Consider the following 22,529-nt stretch of genomic DNA (forward strand, 5'->3'; position numbering starts at 1 on the left):
TGCAGTCAGATTAGACCGTGCATGTACGTAATCATGCATCTCGCGTGGTCGCCTGCAGCTTTATTTACTCTTTCCAATGCAAGTTCCGAAAGCTCATGCTCCTGAAAAGTGAAAAGCCTTTGCTCCATAGGCGACTAAACACTTAACAGATGTTTATTAGCACATATTGGATGAATTAATATGCGTTAATACATAGACGACGCTACATAGTTCTGACTAGCTAGTAATATCTACGAAGCTAGAAAACAAACGTACTGTCTATACCGGGGAGTAGTCATCTCTGATTTTTGAATACCAGACAAACTTGTTCCCTATTAATCAATCATTTTGATTTCAGTCGAACATTCAGGTCAAGAAGACAAGAGATGTTCTATTCACCACCTGCAGGTCGTTGCATATACAGATAATAGACACTCAGCATTGATATGTACAAGTATCAATAGAGTAAAACTCATTGAATATCATGTTTGAGCTTGTTCAAACATGTACATGTATTAATATGAGAGAGAGAGCTTGTTCAGTGGGTCAATTCAAGACAGAAACTGCTGCTATATATGCATGGTACAACATAGAGAAACCACATTACATCATATCTTAGTACCAAATAAAAGTGGAAATCCTTTATATGCTTGTTTGCCTCAACGTGCATACCTATTTTCGTAGAAAGCCTCACTTACAGATAGGATCGACTGCCACTGCAAGTATAAATATCAGAGTTGTAGTCTGATAGTACATTATGATTTATATTGTTTGTGTCTGTAACTTTGTATAGCCATTTAGAAATTAGACAAGCACACATATACAAATTCAATTCAGAGAGAGAGAGAGAGAGAGAGAGTGATTTTGTGGAAAACGATATTTGAGAAGCATATGATGAGTACAAGAAACAGTTATAACTAATAAGAACAGTGGAAATACACTTAATTAGGAAATACATTTGAGGATAAAAAGAACAGATGGACTGATGATGGCCTAGCTTATTTTTATTCAAATTTCTCAGTCAAACAAATTATTGGTAAGTAGTAACTGAAGCTTGTATCCACTACACCTGGCCATTTGCAACAGAAATTTGAAGTACGTGTCAGTTTTCCCAAATGAGATACAGATATATCCGTTTCAGTTGCACACTAGTCCAGATAAGAACTCAACAACTAAACTTCAAAAATACCGTCACAGGGAGATGTGTGTGGCGTGCACATCTACAAATTCCTATCGCCATAAAAAGTAGACAAAACTGAACAATCACAAGGTAATTAAATAATTGTCAGATTGATGATCAATTAGACTACATCGAACAAAGAAGGGGCTGCTTCATTTCCAGCAGGATTCCTACGTTTTTTTAGCCATTTCTATGCATTCAAGGGAGATAGAAGAAATTAACAATCTCGGAATTGGAAACAGGCATGTACCACACATGTAAACTACAAGAAAGGAAAGCCGATGATTTAGGACAAAATAAAAAGGGCAATAGTTGTAAACCTCTCCTAATGATCTGGATCAAACTTAAAAGAGAGGAAAACATCCAGCTTTTCTGAATCCTTCAATCGCCTGCGCAAATAATTTAAAACCAAGATACGAGAAGACAGACGACGCGGCATGAAATACGTGTATCAGCATCTCCAAAAACCAAAATAATTAAAGAACCAAATTAAAAGAGAGGTAGAAGGGATCATGGTATGCATGCTTGGCTCCTTGCACGCCACCCATAGCATCCAATCACGCCACGGATTGGGCTACATGTGTGGCATACAGGGAGCCAGGCACACACGAGCTGATCGACCAAACCTTACCAGCTTGCCTCCATGTCGTCCCACGATGAACGACCCAGAGAGGCAGCTAGCCGGATGGAGATCGATCGACCCCGAGCCAACAGAGAGGCTGATGCATGAGCAGGAAGGAGATGAACAACAAAGGCGGGAGCAAATCCTGGCACCATGAGACAAGGAGACTGGAGAAAGGAACTGGTAAAAGCGTGGGCTGCTGAGGGAGGAGAGAACAGTGGACGGAAGGGTGAGGTAGAAGCAAGGGGGAGAGGCTGGATTTATAGAGGGGGGACTGGGGAGGCGACGGTGCGCCTGCCTCTCTTTTTGTTGTCACTACTACTACTTACTCCTCCTACTACTAAGGGTGGCAACAAGTCTACTCCCATGGATTTGGCCAGAACAGATCTGATTCAAAACCCGAGTTCCTAATTTGGTCTCGAAAAGAATATCAGGTCTAAAACGACTCCTGGCCTTGACCCTGTCGGGGACCCGAGACCTGACAGGGGACTCGAGACTTGGAGGGGCGAATCTGGATCTTTCTCGGGCATCGGCTCGTCTTCCCTGCGTGACGTTGCCGCTCCCTCACCGTTGGCCCATAGCCCTTCCTCGTCGTTGGCCCATCGCGCCTCCAGCGCTGTGCCTCCCACGCCATCGCCCTCCCTCGCCACGTCGCGCCCTCACCACGCCTCCCACACTGTCGCCTTCCCTCGCCGGCTCACCGCCCCTTCGGCACTAGAGCCCTCCCGCGCTCGCGCCTCCCTCGTCGCTCCTCCCGCGACTCCATTGCTGCTCCTCCCACATCGTCTGTGGCGTTGGAGGGAAGGAGGAGATGGAGGAGCCGAGGAGGACAGCTGACAATGGCACCGGCTGCAGCCGCTGCAGGCTGCACACAAGGGATAGGGACGGGGAATCGGGGAGTGAGCAAACTATGGACTGGGCGTGTGGTGTGGATCTGTCCGGCTGTGGTGTGGCTCAAGTTTCGGGTGGCACCCGCGGATACAAAATAGGATCCAAACCCGAACCCATTTTGGGTCGGGGCCCTGACCCGATAGCCCTGTGGGGCTATTTTCCCACTGAATCCAACCTCATCGGATCTAAGACCCGTGGGGACCTGATCCGATGGGGCCAGCTGCCATCCCTAACTACTACCCAATTGTTATCTATTCTTTGTTACTGTTCACCATAAAGGCAGAGATGAGAACCATGCTAGATGTATATGCAACAAAACCTTACAGGCGTGAAGTATATATTCTGGTTTTATTTCGAATTAATCAAAGGGTGTAGGAATTTTTTTATGGCAGAAAACTGAACTTTACTATAAATTAATATTTTTTAGTACAGAGATAATCAGTGGCATGCATGGCACAAAGCCTCCTGAGCAGCTTGCACCACCCACAGCCACCAATGGCAAAAGAAAATGTAGTAGTAGTACTACCAAAGACCTCGGTCATTCCCCATCTTTGCATGCATGCTTGAGGCTGGAATGGATGAACTGCTCAGAGACTCACCCTGCAAGCCTCATGTGTGTAGGCTGTGTGATATTCTCCTAGGCCCCTCATGCACTGGTACTGTGGACTTTGGCTCTTGATGGATGGATGGATGGATGGTGACTACATGGAGAGAAAATTGTCAAGGAATGACCATTTTATTCCCGGTATAGCAGAAGGCCAGAAGCCTCAATATTCAGCGGCAAGATGCGTGTGAGAGAGAGGGAGACAAAAGGGGATAAAAGCAAAGCGTGTCTTTCTCTCTCCTCTTCTCTCTTGATTTTTCTAGGTTTTCACTTGTTAATTGGGCTTTGTCTGGAGCAGTTGGATGTGCTCCAGTCCTGTCCAGATTCTTTATACCAACCTGTCCGTGCCAATCACAAAAAAGATCAGATCATGCCTCCACATACTTGCACTTGTACCCAGGCCAAGCTAGACGCCCAGGCGCCGCTGTCTCTGACGAAATGTGGTAGGTCACCTCGGTCCACAAATTTGGACCATGCTTGCATATCCACTGTTCTCTGTCTGCTTTTAGTTTTTTTTACTGAGGTTATTGGACTGTACACATGCATCGACTGTTAAAATTTTCATTTCAATAATACCACCAGTAGTCCTAATGCACTATTCGGTACATATGATCATGTTTGCAACTACAGTTGGTACACCAGTATTTATTCAGTATTTCAGTAACTACTGCAGTGTGTGATGATAAGACGTGCATGTGTTTAGCTGGAACGGTTAGTTACTTCTCCATTTCATATGTTATCTACATGAGTTGTGACCTGCAACATTAGGTCTTTCCTGGTCCAACTGTTAAATTGGGCATTGTTAACTGGGATCCAGATGCATGCATGCTGGCGCTACTAATCTAGACAGTTTCATCGGAGGACAAGAAAAGCTCCTCCTGTGTTTGTTTAATGCAGGTGCTGTGCTGCTCACACATTTTGACTAGTAGCTGAAGTCTTGGCATGCAAGTGAAGACTTGTGTACATCGATGTAAAGCGCCGTATATATACATATATCTAGTGACCGAAAGCTAGCTAGTTGCATATATGGCTAGATTAGTTGGTTTTTGGTTTGGTTAGAGGCGGACGGTGGCCTTGCTGGGCAGGCAAAAAAAGATGGGATGGTTGGCTTGGAGGTAACGCATGGACGATAGTTCTTGGGGCCTTTCACCCTCCAGGGAGGACAAGAGAATGTTCTCCAGATTAGTAGTTGCGATGGAGATGCATGGTTTCACATGCATCGTATCGCTCGCGTCCACGCAAAGCAAACAAAAAACGATCGCATTTGCTAGCTGCAAAAGTGTGTGCGCTGATTATGCACCCCGATCTGATCTCAGGTTATTGGCTTAATCACTTTCATAGGACAATTAAGCTAGGTGACGTAAGTAACTGCATGTAAATAAACATGTTCCACGTCACAAGTCCTACGACCTGTGAAAAGAAAGAAATAATACTCTTTTAAAAGGTGAAAACTAGTGGTAAAAAATTGTTTAACTGAGTTGCATAAACATTTTTACGGAAAAGCTTAAGCGCTATCAAGAAAAAGTGGGTAATATATTTAGCACTATCTCCTATATATGCGACAGTCCTGAAACTATATTAAGTTGCATGTATCCAAGACCTTAAGCTTACAAAGAAATATGGCAGCATATGCAGTTTGAAAGTTTAAAGAAAGCATAAATAAAGGGCTAAGAATTTTGCCAGAAATTAAGAAAGATAGTTCCGGCAAAAAGAAATTAAGAAAGATACGAACAAATGGAATGCACTGTGCAGAGAGGGGGGGGGGGAGAGAGAGAGAGTTTGGGTCAACGGTCAGCGAAGCAGTCAGCGAGGATGCAGAAGAGAACATTTGGAGCCATCCTACGGTCGGATTCTGCGGGGCCCATGCATGTCCCCACAGTGCAAAACTATATACGGCAGCGTTCGTACAGGGTATGAATAAGGCATGCATGTACAGAGATCAATGCTGCCGGACTTGCATACATGTACAAGCCCTTGCGAGAATCATGGAGCTGACTGTGAGGCAGCAGCCTTTTGTAGCTACACATGCGTGCATGGCGATTTCATCATGCGTGCATGTGAACTATTCAGTAATTACCGTCCTCCTAGAATATTCTTGTAGCAGCCTCATTGTTCGTCAAAGTGTATTTCTCAAACTCTAAAAACATATATGACTGATTCAGACAGGTTTGTAAGAGAAAAATAATTCTTTCATCCCACGAGGCAAGAAAAACATGCTCCTAAATATGTTACTTCCAGGTTTTTTTTCTCTGGTGGCCTAGGGCTCCTGCTCCATCTGTTTATGCAACACTAGCAAGGAGGCTCGTGTTAATAGCACGGTTAGTCTTGCTGTAATATTTCAACACGATAACTTTTGATTAAAAATAGTCTTTTTTATTATTAATTTTGTTTTATTTAGAATTTAGACATTTTATTTAGATATTTTGCTTCCGAAACCGTATGTAAATTGAACTGCTAATTTTCTATAATTTTTAATTATGAGTTTAGCTATTTATTAATCGTATTTGATATTGATTCTTTAGTTTAATTTGGAACATTAGATGTTCATAACAATAGATGGTGTAGATTTTTTTCGATTAACATGATAATTTTATGTAGGACCGAAAGTGATGACTAGAAGGTGGTGAATAAGCACCTCAAAAATTTTTTTAATGAAACAGATGATCTTCTTCTATTTTTAATCACTAAATACACCTTAAACCTTGAGCGGAAGCAAAATACTCAGAGAGACAAAGTATGATAGAAAATTTCAAAACAATATGACTCTATGGATGGAATATGAACCATAGGTTCCATTCAAAACTATTTTATGTGTCTTTATATCTAAAAGCTCGCAACTTTGAAGATTAACAAAACAGAGACAAGATCATCGGGTAAGTAAACTCTCTAAGATGATGGTCTAGAGGCAAGAGAATTCAAGACCCGTCATATATGCATGTGTATGTGAATTTTATGCCTCTAGCATCAAGAAAAACAACTTCTCGAGATGTTAAAATTTCAGCTAAAAAAGAAAAATTAAAATCAACAACAAAACATCAAGAACTTTCAAACTTGCAAGGGAACTAATAGAAGAAAACTAGAATGAAGAGAATTCAAGCATATGCAAAAACTTAAACTCCATTACTCAAAGAGATTATCCCTATTTTAGGCTAAGTCTGGAGGAGAATTTAAGCATATAAAAAGATTTATCTCTCAAAACTCTCACATATTATATAGGCTAAGTACTCATCTCTCTTTCCTCTAAAACCTTAGCACAAGACTCTTATATAGATGGCTCAAGGGGGCACATCTCCAACCAGTCATACTTCTCTATTTATAGCTTAGTAAACTTACCCTCAAATTTCCTTGATTGGTTCCAAAATACTTCTTTCTTGTAGTACATTCCTACCTATCACTGGAGGTATTTTGGTCTATTTTCTCCTTCATCCATCGGATGATCGAGATGCCTTCACGACTTAGCTTCATCTCGATGCAAGCTTTACGATGATGCCACGTACACTCCATCCGCCAGCGGTTTTGCAGCCAAACCGGGAAAACGACACACACGCTTCTTAAGGCATGACTCATAGCTGCTTGCTTTGACCTCAACAAGTCTTCCGATATTGACGCGTGTCCTCCGTCTTGCGATCTTGACCATCGGTAAGTCTCTCTCACTCCCGATCCCTCGGGCCGCCTTGTCCATTGCATCGACATCCACTTCACTTGACTTTGTCAACACACCGCCTTCATCAACCTTCATCACTTGCCTTGCTTGGCCTCCATGTGTACTGCTGGGATCATCCTTGACTCCGTCTGGCTTCTTTGATCGTCTGGCACCAAGCACCCCGCTTAGCCCCGATCACCCACCGTCGACTGCCAAGTTACATCCATCACCTGCACACCATGATACTAGCAAACATGCATCTTTAGAATCATATAACATCATCACATGTTAGTCCAAATCGAAATCAAGTTGAAAAAGATCAGACGTAACAAAAATATGAACATCGAATGGTCCACACCAGTGCAACACCAAACCATTCAGTGAGTATAACTTCACCGGAACCCGATTTGCATTCCTCTCTGAAAAAATTAGTCCGGTGATCATAAAATCTCAACACCGAACAATTCGATGAACACCTCAACATTTGCCTCAGAACTGAAAGGTTTCGGTGATACTCTCCGGTGTTCACACGTCCATCACCGGATCATCCGGTGAGTACATTATCATTGGAACTTAGGTTTCTAACCTCTCTGGAAATCTTTGTCCGGTGAAGCCTCCGGTGATCACCTGTGCACACACCGGACCATTCGATGAGGCTATCGCACCAGACTTTTATATTTGCATCATTCTCTGGGAAAATTAGTCTGGTGCTCACTCTCACCCACACGATACCTTTCGGTGAATGGATTTTCTCTGCCTCTGGTGCTCACATCTACCACACATCGGACTATCCAGATAGTGTAAGCTTTCTGCACCGAGGCAACGATACAAACTACAGCTCTTTTCAACTTTAGTTAGACAAAATCAACATTACAGTATATAAACATGCATATGCTAACCAACAAAAGCCACCTAAACATCAATCACTCATCACACAAGATAAACTAAGACACATCTCAACTTAGTTTCTCATTTTATGAATTTAAGAGTAAATATAGTAGCTCCTTTTAACACTCAAATAACAAGATAATAGATGAAGTAACCAACAGATGCTAGTGCAAAATTCTTTTCGAGATATAAGTAATGGTAGTACAAGGGAAAAAATAATAAAGAAATGTTTGTGTCGTACATCTGTCACGAATCCATGAGATGTAAAGAGAGAGCACGATCCATTACAATAAGCACGCACGGTCGACTTAATCTGCTCCACGTACGCCATCACCAACAACCAACACTTGATTTGCTGGAGGAAACAGACACGTGCGAGCTAACTTTTCTCTTGTCCTCTTGCTCTCACACCGTCTATTGGCTGACCCATTTGCAGGACTAATATATATATATATGGATATATCTTGAGAGCCCGTCACAGGAAAAGATTTGCAACGATGGCGAGATGCATCGAAAGCAAAGATTTCTCGAGATATTCCAACCTCATGCTGCCAACCTACCCCATACGCTGGAGATAAAAAAAGATCGAGGAGCCGGGCTTTTGCAAAGAGGAGTTGATAGGGAGGCATCGAAATCCCTATGCATGGCTAGCAACTACTAGCATATATATCAATATAGCCTATCAATATATGTGTGTGTAGTAGGATAGGAGGAGGAACAAGAAGATATAGATTATATCGCATGCATGAAAAGTAAGGCTTTCATGTTAAGTCATGGCCCCTCTTTGGAGGACACCTTTTGGTGTTTGGCCGTTGCATCATGTGGCCCTCAGACCAATCAGAGAATGTCATCGAAAGGTGTTGGACAAAAGATGAGAGGGAAAGACGAAAGGTGATCGATGGAGGCTCAGGCCCTGTCGTCCCGTCCCGGCCAGGCAATGAGACCTAGCTAGAAAGCTCATGCTACGTGCATAGGTGAGGGAGGCCACCCGAAGGGAACTTGGAGTATAAAACTTTCATTTCGCGTGCATGCAAAGCCCTCTTTTTTTGTTTTTGTTTTCTGAATCCACCATGCCAATCGAAATCCGTATGAACCGATACGTACGTGAGGACTGAGGAGCGATAGATGACCAATGGCCCATGCAATTTATCAGAGGCTTTGAGTTTTGTGACTTGACAGAATATCTCCGAGACGAACTGCATAGCTGTAAGCTTAAAATGATCATGCATCCTGCATTGCAAGGCTGCAAACCCGACAAGATCGAGCAGCCGAGCTTCATCACCACCGGTGGTCAACAAGCAGCTAGACATGTGACCACTGAAGCAAGTGCCCACTTATATTGTCCAACTAGTTGAGCTTGATCGTATGTTCCTCCTTAATCAATGAAGCGCATGCTTATGATGCTTACCTTTAAAAAAACAGCTAGACATGGACAATGTTATCAGCGAGATACGTACTCCAGGTCGAATGTTTAAGAGTCCGGCCCGAGGTTGTAAATGGGCAATGGTTGCCACTGCCAGGGCGTGCTCTACTCGTCATGGGCCTGCACAGCTGTGGTGGGCTTGAGAGTTCTATGCTCTACAGAAGCAAAACCTGCTCCGATAATTTGCGCATGTACACACGTTGTGCACAAGAGAATACGTAGCTCAAACTTTAAAGAGATCTTGGTTTTAAACACTGCCTTCCCCTAAAAATTGTGGGCGTTTGCAAGGTTTCGTTCATCACTTGGTACAAGGAGTACCTATCTTGCAATATGCTGACGATATCATATTCCTGCTGCGCCTATGCTAGAAATATGAAGTTTATTCTTTGCTTGATTGAACAAATGTCTGGGTTAAAGATTAAGTTCTATGAAAGTGATATTTATTGCCTGGGAGCACTAGTAGATAATCAAACAATGGAAGAGGAAAATTTCACCTGTAAAAGTGCTGCCTTGCCTTTACAGTATTTAGGAATGCCAGTGGCAGCTAAAAGATTCAAAAACAGTGACAGGAAGCCTTCATAAAATAAAAAGGAGAGTAAGTTATGCTTTTTAATGGGGTGGGATTTATATTAAACTGGAAGCACATTAGAGCATCTCCAACCGACTACTCATATTTGATCCCCTATTCCTCTTATTTATGGACTCCTCATCCAGATTTCATTCCCTATTTCTCAACGCGTTCCAACCGACCCCTCATATTTGACCCCCCCTATATTCGAATCACATCTATTTTATTAATATTTGGTAACTCTCTCTCCCCCTCTCTCTCCCCCCTCTCTCCCAAATGAGGGGTTGGATGAGGAGTCCCTAGATATAGAGGGTGAGGGAGGAGATTTGAGGGTTCCTCAAATAAAGGGGGTCGGTTGGAGACCGATTTTCATCGTTTTTTCCTCAAATATAGGATAGGGGGTGAGAAGAGGGCTCGGTTGGAGATTCTCTTACATCCCAACTTACAACCAAGTCCATGGATGAAAAGGAAATAAAAAAGTACACACAACCTTCTCCACGGAGCATCCCATCGACCGCCGTAACACTTTGCTACAGGGACACAACATTGCAGCCACTAACGCAGAAGCTCAACCCTCCAGCCAACCTTGCCCTGGAAGAAGCCGCAAGAGCCAACGCCACAGACCAACTGCCAGGATGCATCTAACTAAACGAATATCAACAGCGACATCATCGAAATCAGTCGAGGAAAATAGATCTGACGTGGTCGGAGCGAGGTCTGGCAACCCGAAAGCATATCAGACTTCGTGGGAGCAACCCCTGACGACCAAAGGACAGGAAAAAACACCCAGGGGATCAAGAGTGTCCCCCCAAATGCAGGAACCCTACCTACAAACCTATCACCGTTGTCGACAGCGAGCTCATGTAGGCCAAAGACACCACCGGATAGACATAGGCACAATGCAGATCCAAACGTTGCTACACTTTCCTCACCGCCAATTCCCAAATCCGAAGCTCCTCAAACAAACTCCCACAAACTGGTGCCCCGATGAGATTTGCAGTTGGTCGGCCAGAAATGGCCCGGTGACGCGCAACACCATTGGCAAAACACCGGTGATCTAGTAGACCATACCCATACGCATACATAAACCTAACAGAAACACATACGTATACGCATACGCAACACCTATCACACCTACAAATCCACGGGTGCATGTGCCATGGTTGCCTCCGCCACCCACGCCGCGATGAGCAGGGACAAGGTCCTTGGTAACGTGAGGGTGGCGACACCACGACGAGAGCTCTGGGATAGCGTAGAACATTGCAAGACTAGGGAAGACAGGAAGCTTTATTAGTGCACTCACCAGACCACCTCCAAGGCCACCACCGATGATTCCGATGACGAGAATGATGACAGAGACCGTGAAGGCCATGACGGCGGCAGGAGATGCAACACCCACATGAACCTCCACCTTGGGCCAACTCCAGGTCACATTGGAGAAGACGAAGACATTGAGCTCGTGGACGCCCTTGGCGCGAGAGAGCCACACCGTCTCCTCTAGCGGGTGCCGCCTGACCTCTTTGCCGGCCAGCGACGACACTTGCACGTGCGAGCCCACCACATGTTCCTGTCCATCACCACCGCGGGATGACGACTCAGCCTAGCTCAGCCGGGCGAACAGCAGGACAAGCGATGCGGTGTGATGGCCGGTGGCACTGTATGACGCATGACAAGGGCGGAGGCAGTGGAGGCCAGCGGCGGCGACATAGGCTGGCGCAGTGAGCAAAGGCGTCGAGGAACCTAGAACTATACTAGTGCTATGCAAGGGAAGGGTCCCTCGCCCTATAAAGGGGAGGGGCCAGATCCAACCTGCGACGGAAGGCTTCTCGAGATCTCCTTTTACTGTAGCACGAGGCTATCCGAGGGGCCAAGAAAATAAAGGGTGGGTAAGTATGTTGTTGGCAAGGGAATTTGGTATCTATATTGGTAGGTTAACATTGCTGAAGTATAGTTTAACCAGTATCCCTTTATATATGATTTCCTTCTATAGATTACCTGTTGGGAGTTAAGAAAATGATGCATTTCTTTAGAGCCAGACTATTATGACAGTCTGATCAAGGGGTTAAAAAAATATCACCTAGTCAACTGGCCTGAGGTGTGTAAACCAATGGATCAGCGTGGGGTGGGTGTTTTAGATCTTGATACCATGAATATAAGCCTCTTAGGTAAATGGTTATGGAAGCTAGATAAGGAGGATGGCCTGTGGCAGCAGATTTTACGGAAAAGGTACTTGTCTCAACAAACTCTATGACAGGCCAAAGTAAAAGTTGAGGATTCTCACTTTTGGCAAAGCCTGATGGAAGTGAAAGAAAAGTTTATTCCTATCTGCAGAGGAGTAGTGAAGAATTTGGCACAGTACAATTTTTTGGCAACATCATTCGGTTGGTATTGGTCCCTCGTCACAAGCCTTCCCTAGGCTGTATGGTTTAAATCTCAGTCATGATATTACTGTAGCAAAAGTTTCTGAAGAAGGGTGGAGTTGTATAAGATTCAGGAGATTATTGTGGAGGGAGACTCTACAACAATTACAACAGATGCAAAAATTATGCTCTCATGTACATTTAGTAGAGGAACAAGATAAGAGTATATGGAAGTTAACTGGTAATGGTCAGTTTTCTGTACATTCTTTCTACTTGGCATAAAAAGTCCAGCGGATTCATTTTCCACATAAATTTATTTGGGAAGTCAGGTCTTAAGATGGCTTTATGTGGTTGATGATTTATTTGGTAAGTCAGGTTGCCTCTTAAGAAGAGCTATGCCATGTGAGGAAAAACATAGTTGATCGTGTGAATTCCGGTCTCGATTGCTCAGGCGATTTCAAGAATCGGTGTTGATCTCGCCGGGTCCTCCCCTCCGGCTGCCTCCTCGTTGCCGGAGGGGGTGGGGATCAGGTAGATCGGCGCCCGGAGAAGCTTATATATTAGATATTAGTTGTTTTGGCGGTACGGAGCGTGGTGTTCCGGTTGGTGCGCTACCGGCGGTGGCGGCGATGGTAGGACTCAATGTGCGAGCCGTTTCGTCTTGTGCACTGGGTGCTGAGGTGTTGTCGTTTGTAACCTCACTGGCAAGCCCTTCGGCGTTGCGTCTTCACGCCTAGCTTTTGATCTATGGTGGTTCTAGTATTAGCTGTAGCTTGTAGAAGTAGCTTGTCTGTTCTTGCTTTTGGGCATCTCGGCTGGGCTTGTTTCGAGCAGGCCAGGTTTGTAGATCTAGGTTTCCAGGTGGAATCGTTGATGTAGGGGTACGTGTGTTTGTTGCGATTGGGGGATGTTTTCATCCCTTGGTTTGCAAGCTGGTTTCTTTGGTCGTCGGTCTTTAGTTCGTCAACGCCAAAGCTTGCCTGGGCCTCCATCCTTGGTGCTGCTCGGGGTGGATAGGCTAGAAGCGAGTTTCCTCTACCGGATTTGGCGAGGAAGTTGCTGATGTTCTTTCAGTGGGTTAGATATGCTCCGGAGGCGACTCCAGAGCATTGGATTTCACGGCTTTACAATGTTTGTGCTTCTTTGTCATCTCCGGTAGGATGAGTGGATGATGGTGAGTACCCTGCTTTCTTCAATCTGCGCAGGGAATCGGAGACAGAAAAGAAGATGAACATGATCCACATGGGCTTTTCTGTTATTTTACTTTTCTCTAGAGTCCTTTATGTATTTGGGGATGTACTGTGTTAATGTTTTAATATAATCCCCCCTTTTGCAAAAAAAAAAAACTGTGAGCCATCTTTTCTTTTCTTGTCCTTTGGCTCATTTTCTATGGTGTGTGACCCAAATGGCTTTTGTTTTTTAAGCTATTCCTGTTGATCTTCACGATATGCTTGGGGGATGGTGTCAAGAGTTGAGAAGAGGAATAGAAATTTGATTATAGTTGGAGTTTCAACGTTGTGCTGGACTATGTGGAGATAGAGGAAACAGAGTTGTACTTCCAAATCCGACTGTCTTAAGTAGATCATAATCATTTTGTTTAAGTTTTTTAATACCTTTATTAATCAGTTTTGGGTAAGATGGTGTTCTCGGTCTTGAGGCCTAGTGTATGTGTGATCTTGAGGTAATAAGGTGGGTGTGCTATCTATGTTTTTGGTATAGTGGTGAATGGTTCTTGTAATGAAAAGAAATTTGAGTTTTTGCCACTTTAAAGAATGGGTTCAGCAGATATGCCACTTTAAAGATTGATGACAAGGAAATTAAGGAGGCAACATTTTGAATGCTAATTCTGCGAAACCAATATTAGAGTGGCAAATCGTGAAGCTCATTCTTTAAAGTAGCAAAAATCCAAAATTTTATGTAATAAATGATACAATTTTTTTATTAACATTCCAGGGTTTCACCCCTCTTATCGAAAACACATTGCCTTCTCCTATATAAGTTACACCTGATCTTAAAACTCATCACCCTTCACCTGTCTCACCCAACACTGAAAGGACTACCTGTTAGCCGTCTGCATCATGCTGTGAGATCAATTCTTATCAGATTATAGAAACGAGGTTTTATCAGAGCAGAAAGCTGGATACTTAATTAACCGCTAAGCGCTTCACCTGTCCGCTCAAGTAAATGTACAGCGGCATACATAATATAACAAGTACCGGACTCTAACAGGTTGGTGGAGAGCCGCATCAAAAATCATTATCAAAGAGCTTCGGCCGTATTTCAGCGGAGTTGTGATCACTTTCTGGTGGAATATTTGGAAAAAGAGAAATAGGAGATTTTTTTCAGCAAAAGAAAGAGGAAGCTCTCTTGATGGCTCAGTTCATCAAAGAGCAAATTGACACTATCTTCCTGCCGTTTTCTTCTCTGTCGCTTAGTTTTGTTTCTCTCTAGTTGTTCTCTCAGTTGTGTCTCAGTTTTGGCCCACCGACTTATGAGTTGTAGTGTTTTGGCCATGTGTTGTCGTCGTCGTGATTTGTTTCGACCTGTCAACTCTTCGTTGTAAACCTTTTTTACTCCTGCTCTAATAAAACGATAAATCTCCTGCTGACTTTAAAAAAAAAAAGAGAGAGGATAGACCATACATGTGCCGAGCAATTGACAGAAAAAGGTTTATAGCACCGGTTCCAGATTCTCGCCACTTTGGCGTTCGTTCACGAGAGTACGAGACGAAAGCGGTTGGTTTGGTAGCGTCAGGACTTAAAGCGAGAGGTTGGCAGAACAGAACCCGCCGGCGTCACGACACCGAACCCCGGAGCCGCCCGCCGCACGATCGTGCGACCGGCAGGGACCCGTGCCCCCCTCCGATCTCGCCCCACCCGATACTCTCGGCTCGAGTCAAAGCGTGCTCGGACTCGTGGAGGAGTTGTAGCTACCGACGTGGCCGTAGCAAAGCAGGCGGAGAGGAAGGGGAGGTCCTACTCCGTCACCGTGCAGTCCCCGTCGTGACCGCAAACCGAAAGAGAGAGCGGGAGACGGGGCGGAGACGACGCGGGACGGGACGGGACGTAGACGACGCACGCCTCTGGTCTGCTCTGCTCTGCTCCGCTTCAGTCCTCCGCAGCCCGCCTTTCCACCGCCGCCTCCTCCGCACGGCGGAGCCCCGCAGGTACTGGTTCCCATTGGGATTCCTTGTCCCCTCCGGGTCACGCGATGCGCACCGCCTCAGATCCGGGCACGGGTTCCCCGCTGCGCTACCGGTTTCGTGCGGTGGCAGTGGGTAGGTTCGGTTTAGTTCTAGAATTACCATGGTGATCACGCCAAAGATGAGATTTTTTTTTCTGAACATGGCCTCGACGGGAGATTGAATGTCTCGTAGGCTTGCAGCTTCAGTAGGAGAGATGCATGTACGCATGCATGCGCAAGTTCCTCTGGGTTGGCTTTGTGATCTTGGAAATAGTTCTTGGTCCTCAAGTTGGCCTATTGTTCTGTGATCCTGGATCCTCCTCTTTTGGCCTCCAGATTCCTTTGTTAGTTTAATTATGATTGATAGTTTTTTTTCCAGCTAATGGTGTTTGTTAATCTTGCGTTTGTGGTGTCCGAGATTGATTGGTGACCTCATGCCAGTTGTGATCCTTTTCCTTTGTTTAATTTTTTTCTCCTGCATGTAGGATTCTGTTCCATTGCTGAGCTAGTGTATGGGATAAAGGTTGAGTCTTGCATTTCAATATTACGCACTGTTGTTTCAATATTCTTTATGCTGCATTGCTGATCGCACGTTCAAGCGTCTTTACCTCTGAACCGCTCAATTTGCTCGGAGGAATATGTCATTCTGTGTAAAGTAGACATCTCGTGTCATCTTTACCTCTCGCGTTTTCCTATTTGCTAGATCAAGTTAGGTTGAATTTACTACTTTTCGATGTACACAGTGCTTCTTTTTCTTTGATCCACTGTTCTATGGTCTTCGTGTTCATTTATCATATCCTCTACTGCTAGTGGCTATGGTTCTTGCTATCCTACTGGATACTGTCATTAGGAAGCGTACCTATAAATAACTCCCCCTTGCTGCCTTGTGTTTGCAGCACAAAGCCTGAGGCTTCTTGCGACAGAGTGAGATGAGTGGCCCAATGCAATGCTCATCACAACTGCAGTTTATGACTAGCGTTGGGCGGAATAATCGCTCTAATGGCCCTGGCACTCCTCTTATTGAAAGCATAGATGTTGATCAGATTGTTATTCCAGAGGTATGGTATACTTTGTATAGTCCTTGCTTTGGTTTTGGAAAGAGCAAGATGTCACCATCACAGCTAACATTCAAGCTGACTTGTGAAGCTCACGCTTCCTTTCTCAGGATAATCCTCCTATCTGAATATTTTGTCACGATGTGTGCTATTTGTAGTTTCTAACCTAATGTGCCAGAAAGGATGAATAATTGAACATTAGTGTCTGTTGCGAAATAGAGACAATATTGAGCGAGTGAATGAGAAACACTAATCTACTCATATTGCTTTACTAGCTTGTGTATCTCCAGATGTGCTGGCTTCAGATTGATGAGAAACTAAGTATTGGCTGGTTTGTGACATTGGCAGAAAAATAGTTGGAAGAACTTATTCTCATACATAGGGCCTGGATTTCTCGTCTCAATTGCATATATTGATCCTGGCAATTGTAAGATTAAAAAGATTCACTTTCATTCAATTTCAGTGAGTATCTGTATTTCTTCCCTATCTCTTATGTACTTTTGACATTTTTTGGGGGGTATGTCTTGCAGTTGAGACGGACCTACAGGCTGGAGCACAGTTCAAATATGAGGTGTGCACTAATTCTCTTGTTTCTACATATGTATTATTTTTCCTTTTTTGGTTTCATATACCTACCCTGTCTCGCCTTTAAAGTATGGAATAGATTGAACTTCCACCCGTCAGTTATACCTCATGCTTATCTCTAACTAAAAATACAATCATCTTGTTCTGTTTGCAGCTTCTTTGGATCATACTTCTCGCGTCCTGTGCTGCTCTTGTTATTCAATCACTTGCAGCCAGGCTAGGGGTTGTGACAGGTTGGTATTATGACCCATGCGAATTTGGAAAATACCATCGCAGAGATCACCCAAGTTGGAAAATACCATCGGTGTTTCTATGACATCTGGTCCTAGGGTCCACATGTCATCCTCACAACCGATGCTATTTTTCAATATAGGCTCTTTTGCAATGGTATCCGTCTAATTTTTCCTTCATTATTTCTTTGCATGTGAGCATTGCTGATCCTTTGTGAAATTTCTCTAAATGATAGGGAAGCATCTTGCTGAGCATTGCAGGGCCGAATATCCCAAGGTTACAAATTTTATCTTATGGATTCTTGCAGAACTTGCTGTTGTTGCATGCGACATTCCTGAAGGTATTGAAACTTGTATATTTCAGCTCCTTTTGCATTTTTTGTGTTTTTGCATTAAGCACACAGCTACGTGGATTGTATGGTTCATACGTTTGGTAAAACTGCAGATGGTGTAATACTAATTCTAAACCAGATCTAAGTTGGAAATTACAGTTTCTTATGTGGAAAATGTCCATTAAACTCACGAATTGCACAACTGATTCTTCTTGCTCTTTTTTTATTTATTTTTCTGGTAATGTCTGATCAGCTAAGGCAGTTGTTTACTCTTTTCAGTAATTGGAACTGCTTTTGCTCTGAACATGCTATTCAAAATCCCGGTATGGTGTGGTGTTCTAATAACTGGTCTCAGCACTCTAATGCTCTTACTACTACAACAATATGGGGTAAGAAAATGTGCTATTACAATTCGCAAAATTCCTGTTCTGTCTTGTTCGTTGGATTGATCATATTCCATATGCAATTTTTTCCTGGTGCAGGTCCGTAAGCTGGAATTTCTGATTGCTTTTCTGGTATTCTTAATAGCGACTTGTTTCTTAGTTGAACTTGGGTATTCTAAACCAAATTCTTCAGAAGTTGTGAGGGGCCTTTTTGTTCCTGAACTTAAAGGAAATGGGGCTACAGGCCTTGCTATCTCATTACTTGGTGCTATGGTGATGCCGTAAGCTTCTTGTCTATCTGTTTGTTTCCAAACGTTCAGTTTTCAACATGAGACCTTTTTTTATTTATCTTCTATAAAAATTGCAGGCATAATCTTTTTCTGCACTCAGCATTGGTATTATCAAGAAAAGTGCCACGGTCGGTTCATGGGATTAAAGTAACCTCTAATTCTCCTAATGTGTTATTCCTATTTCAGTTATTCTTGATATGATACCCTAGATTACACCGATACCAACACGCATATCGGACACTATATATATATATATATATATATATATATATATATATATATATATAAGTTGCAAAGCTGAAAAATGTACTCACGCTCGGCATCCCAGCGATCGAGAGCCCTCACTGCAGAAGCCATCACGAGAAAAACCCCAGCCATGTTGCCGACCAATGCATTCCACATAAACCAAAACTAATCACACCCTAAATCCAACCAACCCCAAAAAACAGTGCCGTGAACAAGCAAAGTATTGTCCCAGAGGCACGTGAGTGTACCTGACGTCCTCCCTGGGAGACGGTGGCACATCAGTCGAGAACGAGCAGTGGGTTCTTGCACCCAACAAGCAACGAATGTCACCGAACTCCTTCCCACGGAAGGAAGGGAGCAAATACACAGGAGAGCGACCCCTTACAACGGGGCGATCTCGTGGAGGGCAGAGACCGCTGCGTCACGGGCAATTGGGGATTCGTCGGCGAGGGAGGCGACGAGGACCTGCACGGGCTCTAAAATGAAGAGAGGAAGCGGGTGAGGAGGGCCGGAGACCGAGCGGAGGAGGCGGGGAGGGGAGAAAGGGGGGATGAGACATCACCAAGAGCGGCGGCCCACGCCGCGGCGGAGGAGGAGGCCATCGTGGTGGCCGCTGCGAGGAGATCTACGGGTTGGCGAGGACGCGGTTGAGCATGAGCCCGGCGCCCTCAATGAGTGCGAGGAGGATGGAGTTCCAGGGGTCCTCCTTTTGGTGCGCGCAGTCGATAAGAACAACAAAATCGAAAGAAGATGGCAAGGACTCACGAGTGCAAAATCGATGACGCGTTCACCCTCCTTCGGGATGGAGAGGAGGCGCTGCTGTCGCTGCAAGTGGCTATGGCCGGGGAGGTGTGTGGGATTCGGATGTGGGGGATGGGGATGGGGAGGAGGAAGGCTGTGGCGGCGGCGGTGACGGCGGGCACACGGTGTGGTGCCTGCATCCCTTAAGCATGCGGTGTGTTAGGGTTGGGGGAGGGATAAACCCCGTGAGTTGGGCCAGGCCGAGTCGGCGCCGCGTCCCGCGTGTGTCGGCGACGAGTCCGAATTTTCAAAGTTTTATTTTAATTCCGGAAATATACGATACTTCAACGATACTTATTGGCGCCGTATCGGCACCGTGCCCGTATCAAACACCGCATGCGGCGCGGGTGCGGCTGTTTCCTTGTGTGTCGGTGTTTCAGAGATGATACCTACGTGTGCCAAATTTCTCTAACCCTGCTATTGTGCCATACTAAAATTGAGTCAAAACCTTTCAGTATGTTAAGAAGATATAATTTCAAGCTTGCAGAAGACATAAGACTCATGATTAAACATCTATTTACTTCCAGCAATCCTCTTTCTTGCAGGAGGCTTGTAGATTCTATATGATTGAAAGTGCATTTGCCCTTACGGTAGCTTTTCTCATCAACTTATCTATCATATCTGTTAGTGGTTCTGTCTGCGGTTCAGGTAATTTGAACCCTGAAGATCAGGCAAACTGCAGTGATCTGGATCTGAACAAGGCTTCGTTTTTGTTAAAGGTTGGTCAAGAAATTTCAGGTCTTCATATCATTGTTAAATGAAAATATTGGATATGTTTTTGTCTGGAACTTCGTTTTTTTTTTACTCAGATTTATTTCTCTTTTTTTTGCCTGGACAAGGACAGGAGTTCATGGGCAAAATAATTTCTTATACACCAACTAGGCAGATTTTACTGCTTTTACATAGAGTTCATGCATTAATTCTAATATGCTCTTTGTCAAGTCTAAATATCCTTTTCTGTAGATCTTCTGATCTCACGCTTTTTTCTGTTGTAGAATGTCCTTGGAAACTGGAGCTCAAAGTTGTTTGCAGTTGCCTTGTTGGCATCTGGTCAGAGTTCTACTATTACGGGAACCTATGCCGGACAATACGTCATGCAGGTTTGTAGACCTTTTACCATACTTTAATCTTAGTTTGCAAGTTGAATAGAGGACTATTTTGTAACACATAAAATAATTGGAGAGCCCCTTTAATGTTGACCAGAGGTAACCGTGCCTGCGCTTGTGTGCAACATTTAGTAGTTTGGTTGACCTGTTATGTAGGTAAAGCGTTGGGAATAAATTAGTATGAAAACCTTAGATTTGCATCAGGCAAGGGAGAAAGCTTGGGGTCCTGGCCAGTTTTGTTGCGAAGAAAATGGACAGCTTGGACCACCATTGTTAATGTCCCATATTACTTTTTTTAGGCAATTTTTTGTTTATTTGAGGTCAAATGTCCCATATTATGCCACGATATGTTGCTTGCCTGTATCTCAAAATATGGCTGAGACTTTCTTATTTCATTTTTTTTTGCCTTGTAAAGGGAAAAAAATAACAATGTGTTCCAGGTCTATGAAATTTCATCTACTACACACTGTCTAACCTTTACTCATATCTTAATCTAGGGGTTTTTAGATCTTCGGATGACACCCTGGATACGGAATCTTCTAACTAGGTCCTTGGCAATTCTGCCAAGTTTGATTGTTTCAGTAATTGGTGGTTCCTCAGCAGCTGGCAAGTTGATTATCATTGCGTCGGTAATCACTAAACATTACCAGTCTATTCTACTAAACTTCAAAAACTTTACTGTTTTATTCTATTTAACTTTGTTTCACATGTCAGTTAAGTTGCTAAGTTTCATATGTGTACTTATGCCTCACTCTATTATGTGCAGATGATACTGTCCTTCGAACTTCCTTTTGCTTTAATTCCACTCCTTAAATTCACCAGTAGCAAAACAAAGATGGGGCAGCACACAAATTCAATATACGTAAGTTGTTTGTCGCAGAACTCGAAATATACATGGATTTTGCTGCGATGTCATTAATAATCACCTAAATTGACATTTTAATGCAGACTGCTGTGCTAACATGGGTGATCGGTTCGTTTATTGTCGTCATCAACACCTACTTCCTGATAACAAGCTTTGTCAGACTGCTCCTTCACAGTGGGCTGTCCACCGTCTCCCAAGTATTTTCAGGAATATTTGGATTCCTTGGCATGCTCATATACATAGCTGCAATTCTTTACCTTGTCTTCCGGAAGAACAGAAAGCCCATGCTGCCATTGTCGGAGAGCGATTCTGAGCTTGCGATAACAGGCTGCGGCACAGGTGCCGAAGTTGAAGGTTCTCTGGGCCATTTGCCCCGGGAGGATATCTCAAGCATGCAACTTCCTCAGCAGCGTTCAGCATCTGATCTGGATTAGATAACAACAGTCATATTTGTTTTTTTTCGATGATGAAATAGTACTAGAAGCTACATTACTACACATAGGCACATCAGGACTTGACGTAGATCATCCTAGTGATGCTACTGTGGACAATAAACTGTCGAATGTATACAGGGGGATAGATAACTATGCCACCAAACAAAGGGGGCAAATGCTTCTCGGTGCCTGTTTGGAAAGCGAGAAGTTTCCCATGTTTCTGTTGGAATCGAATTGTGGAATTCTTGCATTCCAAACAGGATCTTAGTAAGAACAAGACTAAATGCTGAATTTTCACGATTACAGTAGTGCACTAGACAGTCCACGCTTGTGATGCCGCCTTCATACTGAGATTCTGAAGACCTGAATCTGCTTGTTGTGCTGCCGGCATACCAGTGGTCGTCGGCCCCGGGACTTGCACAATCAACCCTGTGAATGACGGCTGATGTCAAAAACGAAATGCCAAACGGATCACTTCTGACGCTGTGTTTCAGAGATCTTGTCACGAACGCTTCTCAAGGCAGCAAGCAGCAGAGGAGACGCTTCTCATGAACTCGCTAACAGCCTCATGCTGCGTCCAAAATATCATCTTATCATGAACGCCTCTCAATGTGGCAGCAGAGGACAGGCCAAGCATTCAGACGTAGTAAACAAATTTTATAAGAACTGTCTAGAAAAATTCTCGTAAAATTTTATCTTTATCATTCCTCCTATGATCTAATGACTAGACTAAATAAAAGAGATAAAATAAACATATATTATTATAAATAAAAAAGTTTTTTTTAAGATCGGACCCTATAGAATTTGCTTCAGCACACGCACACCCGTGAATTATCAGATTCTATTGTCCCCGCCATGGCA

The 22,529-nt window shown here is 43.9% G+C and overlaps 1 protein-coding gene and 1 long non-coding RNA gene across 2 annotated transcripts; one reads left to right on the plus strand and one right to left on the minus strand.

The window, feature by feature from the left end:
* Positions 1-530: 530 nt before the first annotated feature.
* Positions 531-1,996, minus strand: LOC133930310 (uncharacterized). Its single transcript, XR_009911733.1, has 2 exons — positions 1,791-1,996; positions 531-1,548 (listed from the first exon to the last, which is right to left on the minus strand). It is a non-coding gene; the product is annotated as an uncharacterized LOC133930310 (long non-coding RNA).
* A 12,877-nt stretch (positions 1,997-14,873) lies between these two features.
* On the plus strand, positions 14,874-21,985 carry LOC133883181 (metal transporter Nramp3). The gene is made up of 14 exons (XM_062322413.1): positions 14,874-15,324; positions 16,238-16,399; positions 16,745-16,823; positions 16,927-16,967; positions 17,136-17,214; positions 17,448-17,552; positions 17,823-17,932; positions 18,026-18,207; positions 18,294-18,363; positions 19,809-19,982; positions 20,259-20,363; positions 20,867-20,998; positions 21,136-21,231; positions 21,318-21,985. The coding sequence occupies exons 2-14, from the start codon at positions 16,271-16,273 to the stop codon at positions 21,666-21,668; spliced, it is 1,653 nt and encodes a 550-aa protein (XP_062178397.1). The 5' UTR covers positions 14,874-15,324; positions 16,238-16,270; the 3' UTR covers positions 21,669-21,985.
* The last annotated feature ends 544 nt before the right edge of the window (positions 21,986-22,529 follow it).

The sequence above is a fragment of the Phragmites australis genome, chromosome 10 (genome assembly GCF_958298935.1).
Source record: "Phragmites australis chromosome 10, lpPhrAust1.1, whole genome shotgun sequence".
Classification (NCBI taxonomy): Eukaryota; Viridiplantae; Streptophyta; class Magnoliopsida; order Poales; family Poaceae; genus Phragmites; species Phragmites australis.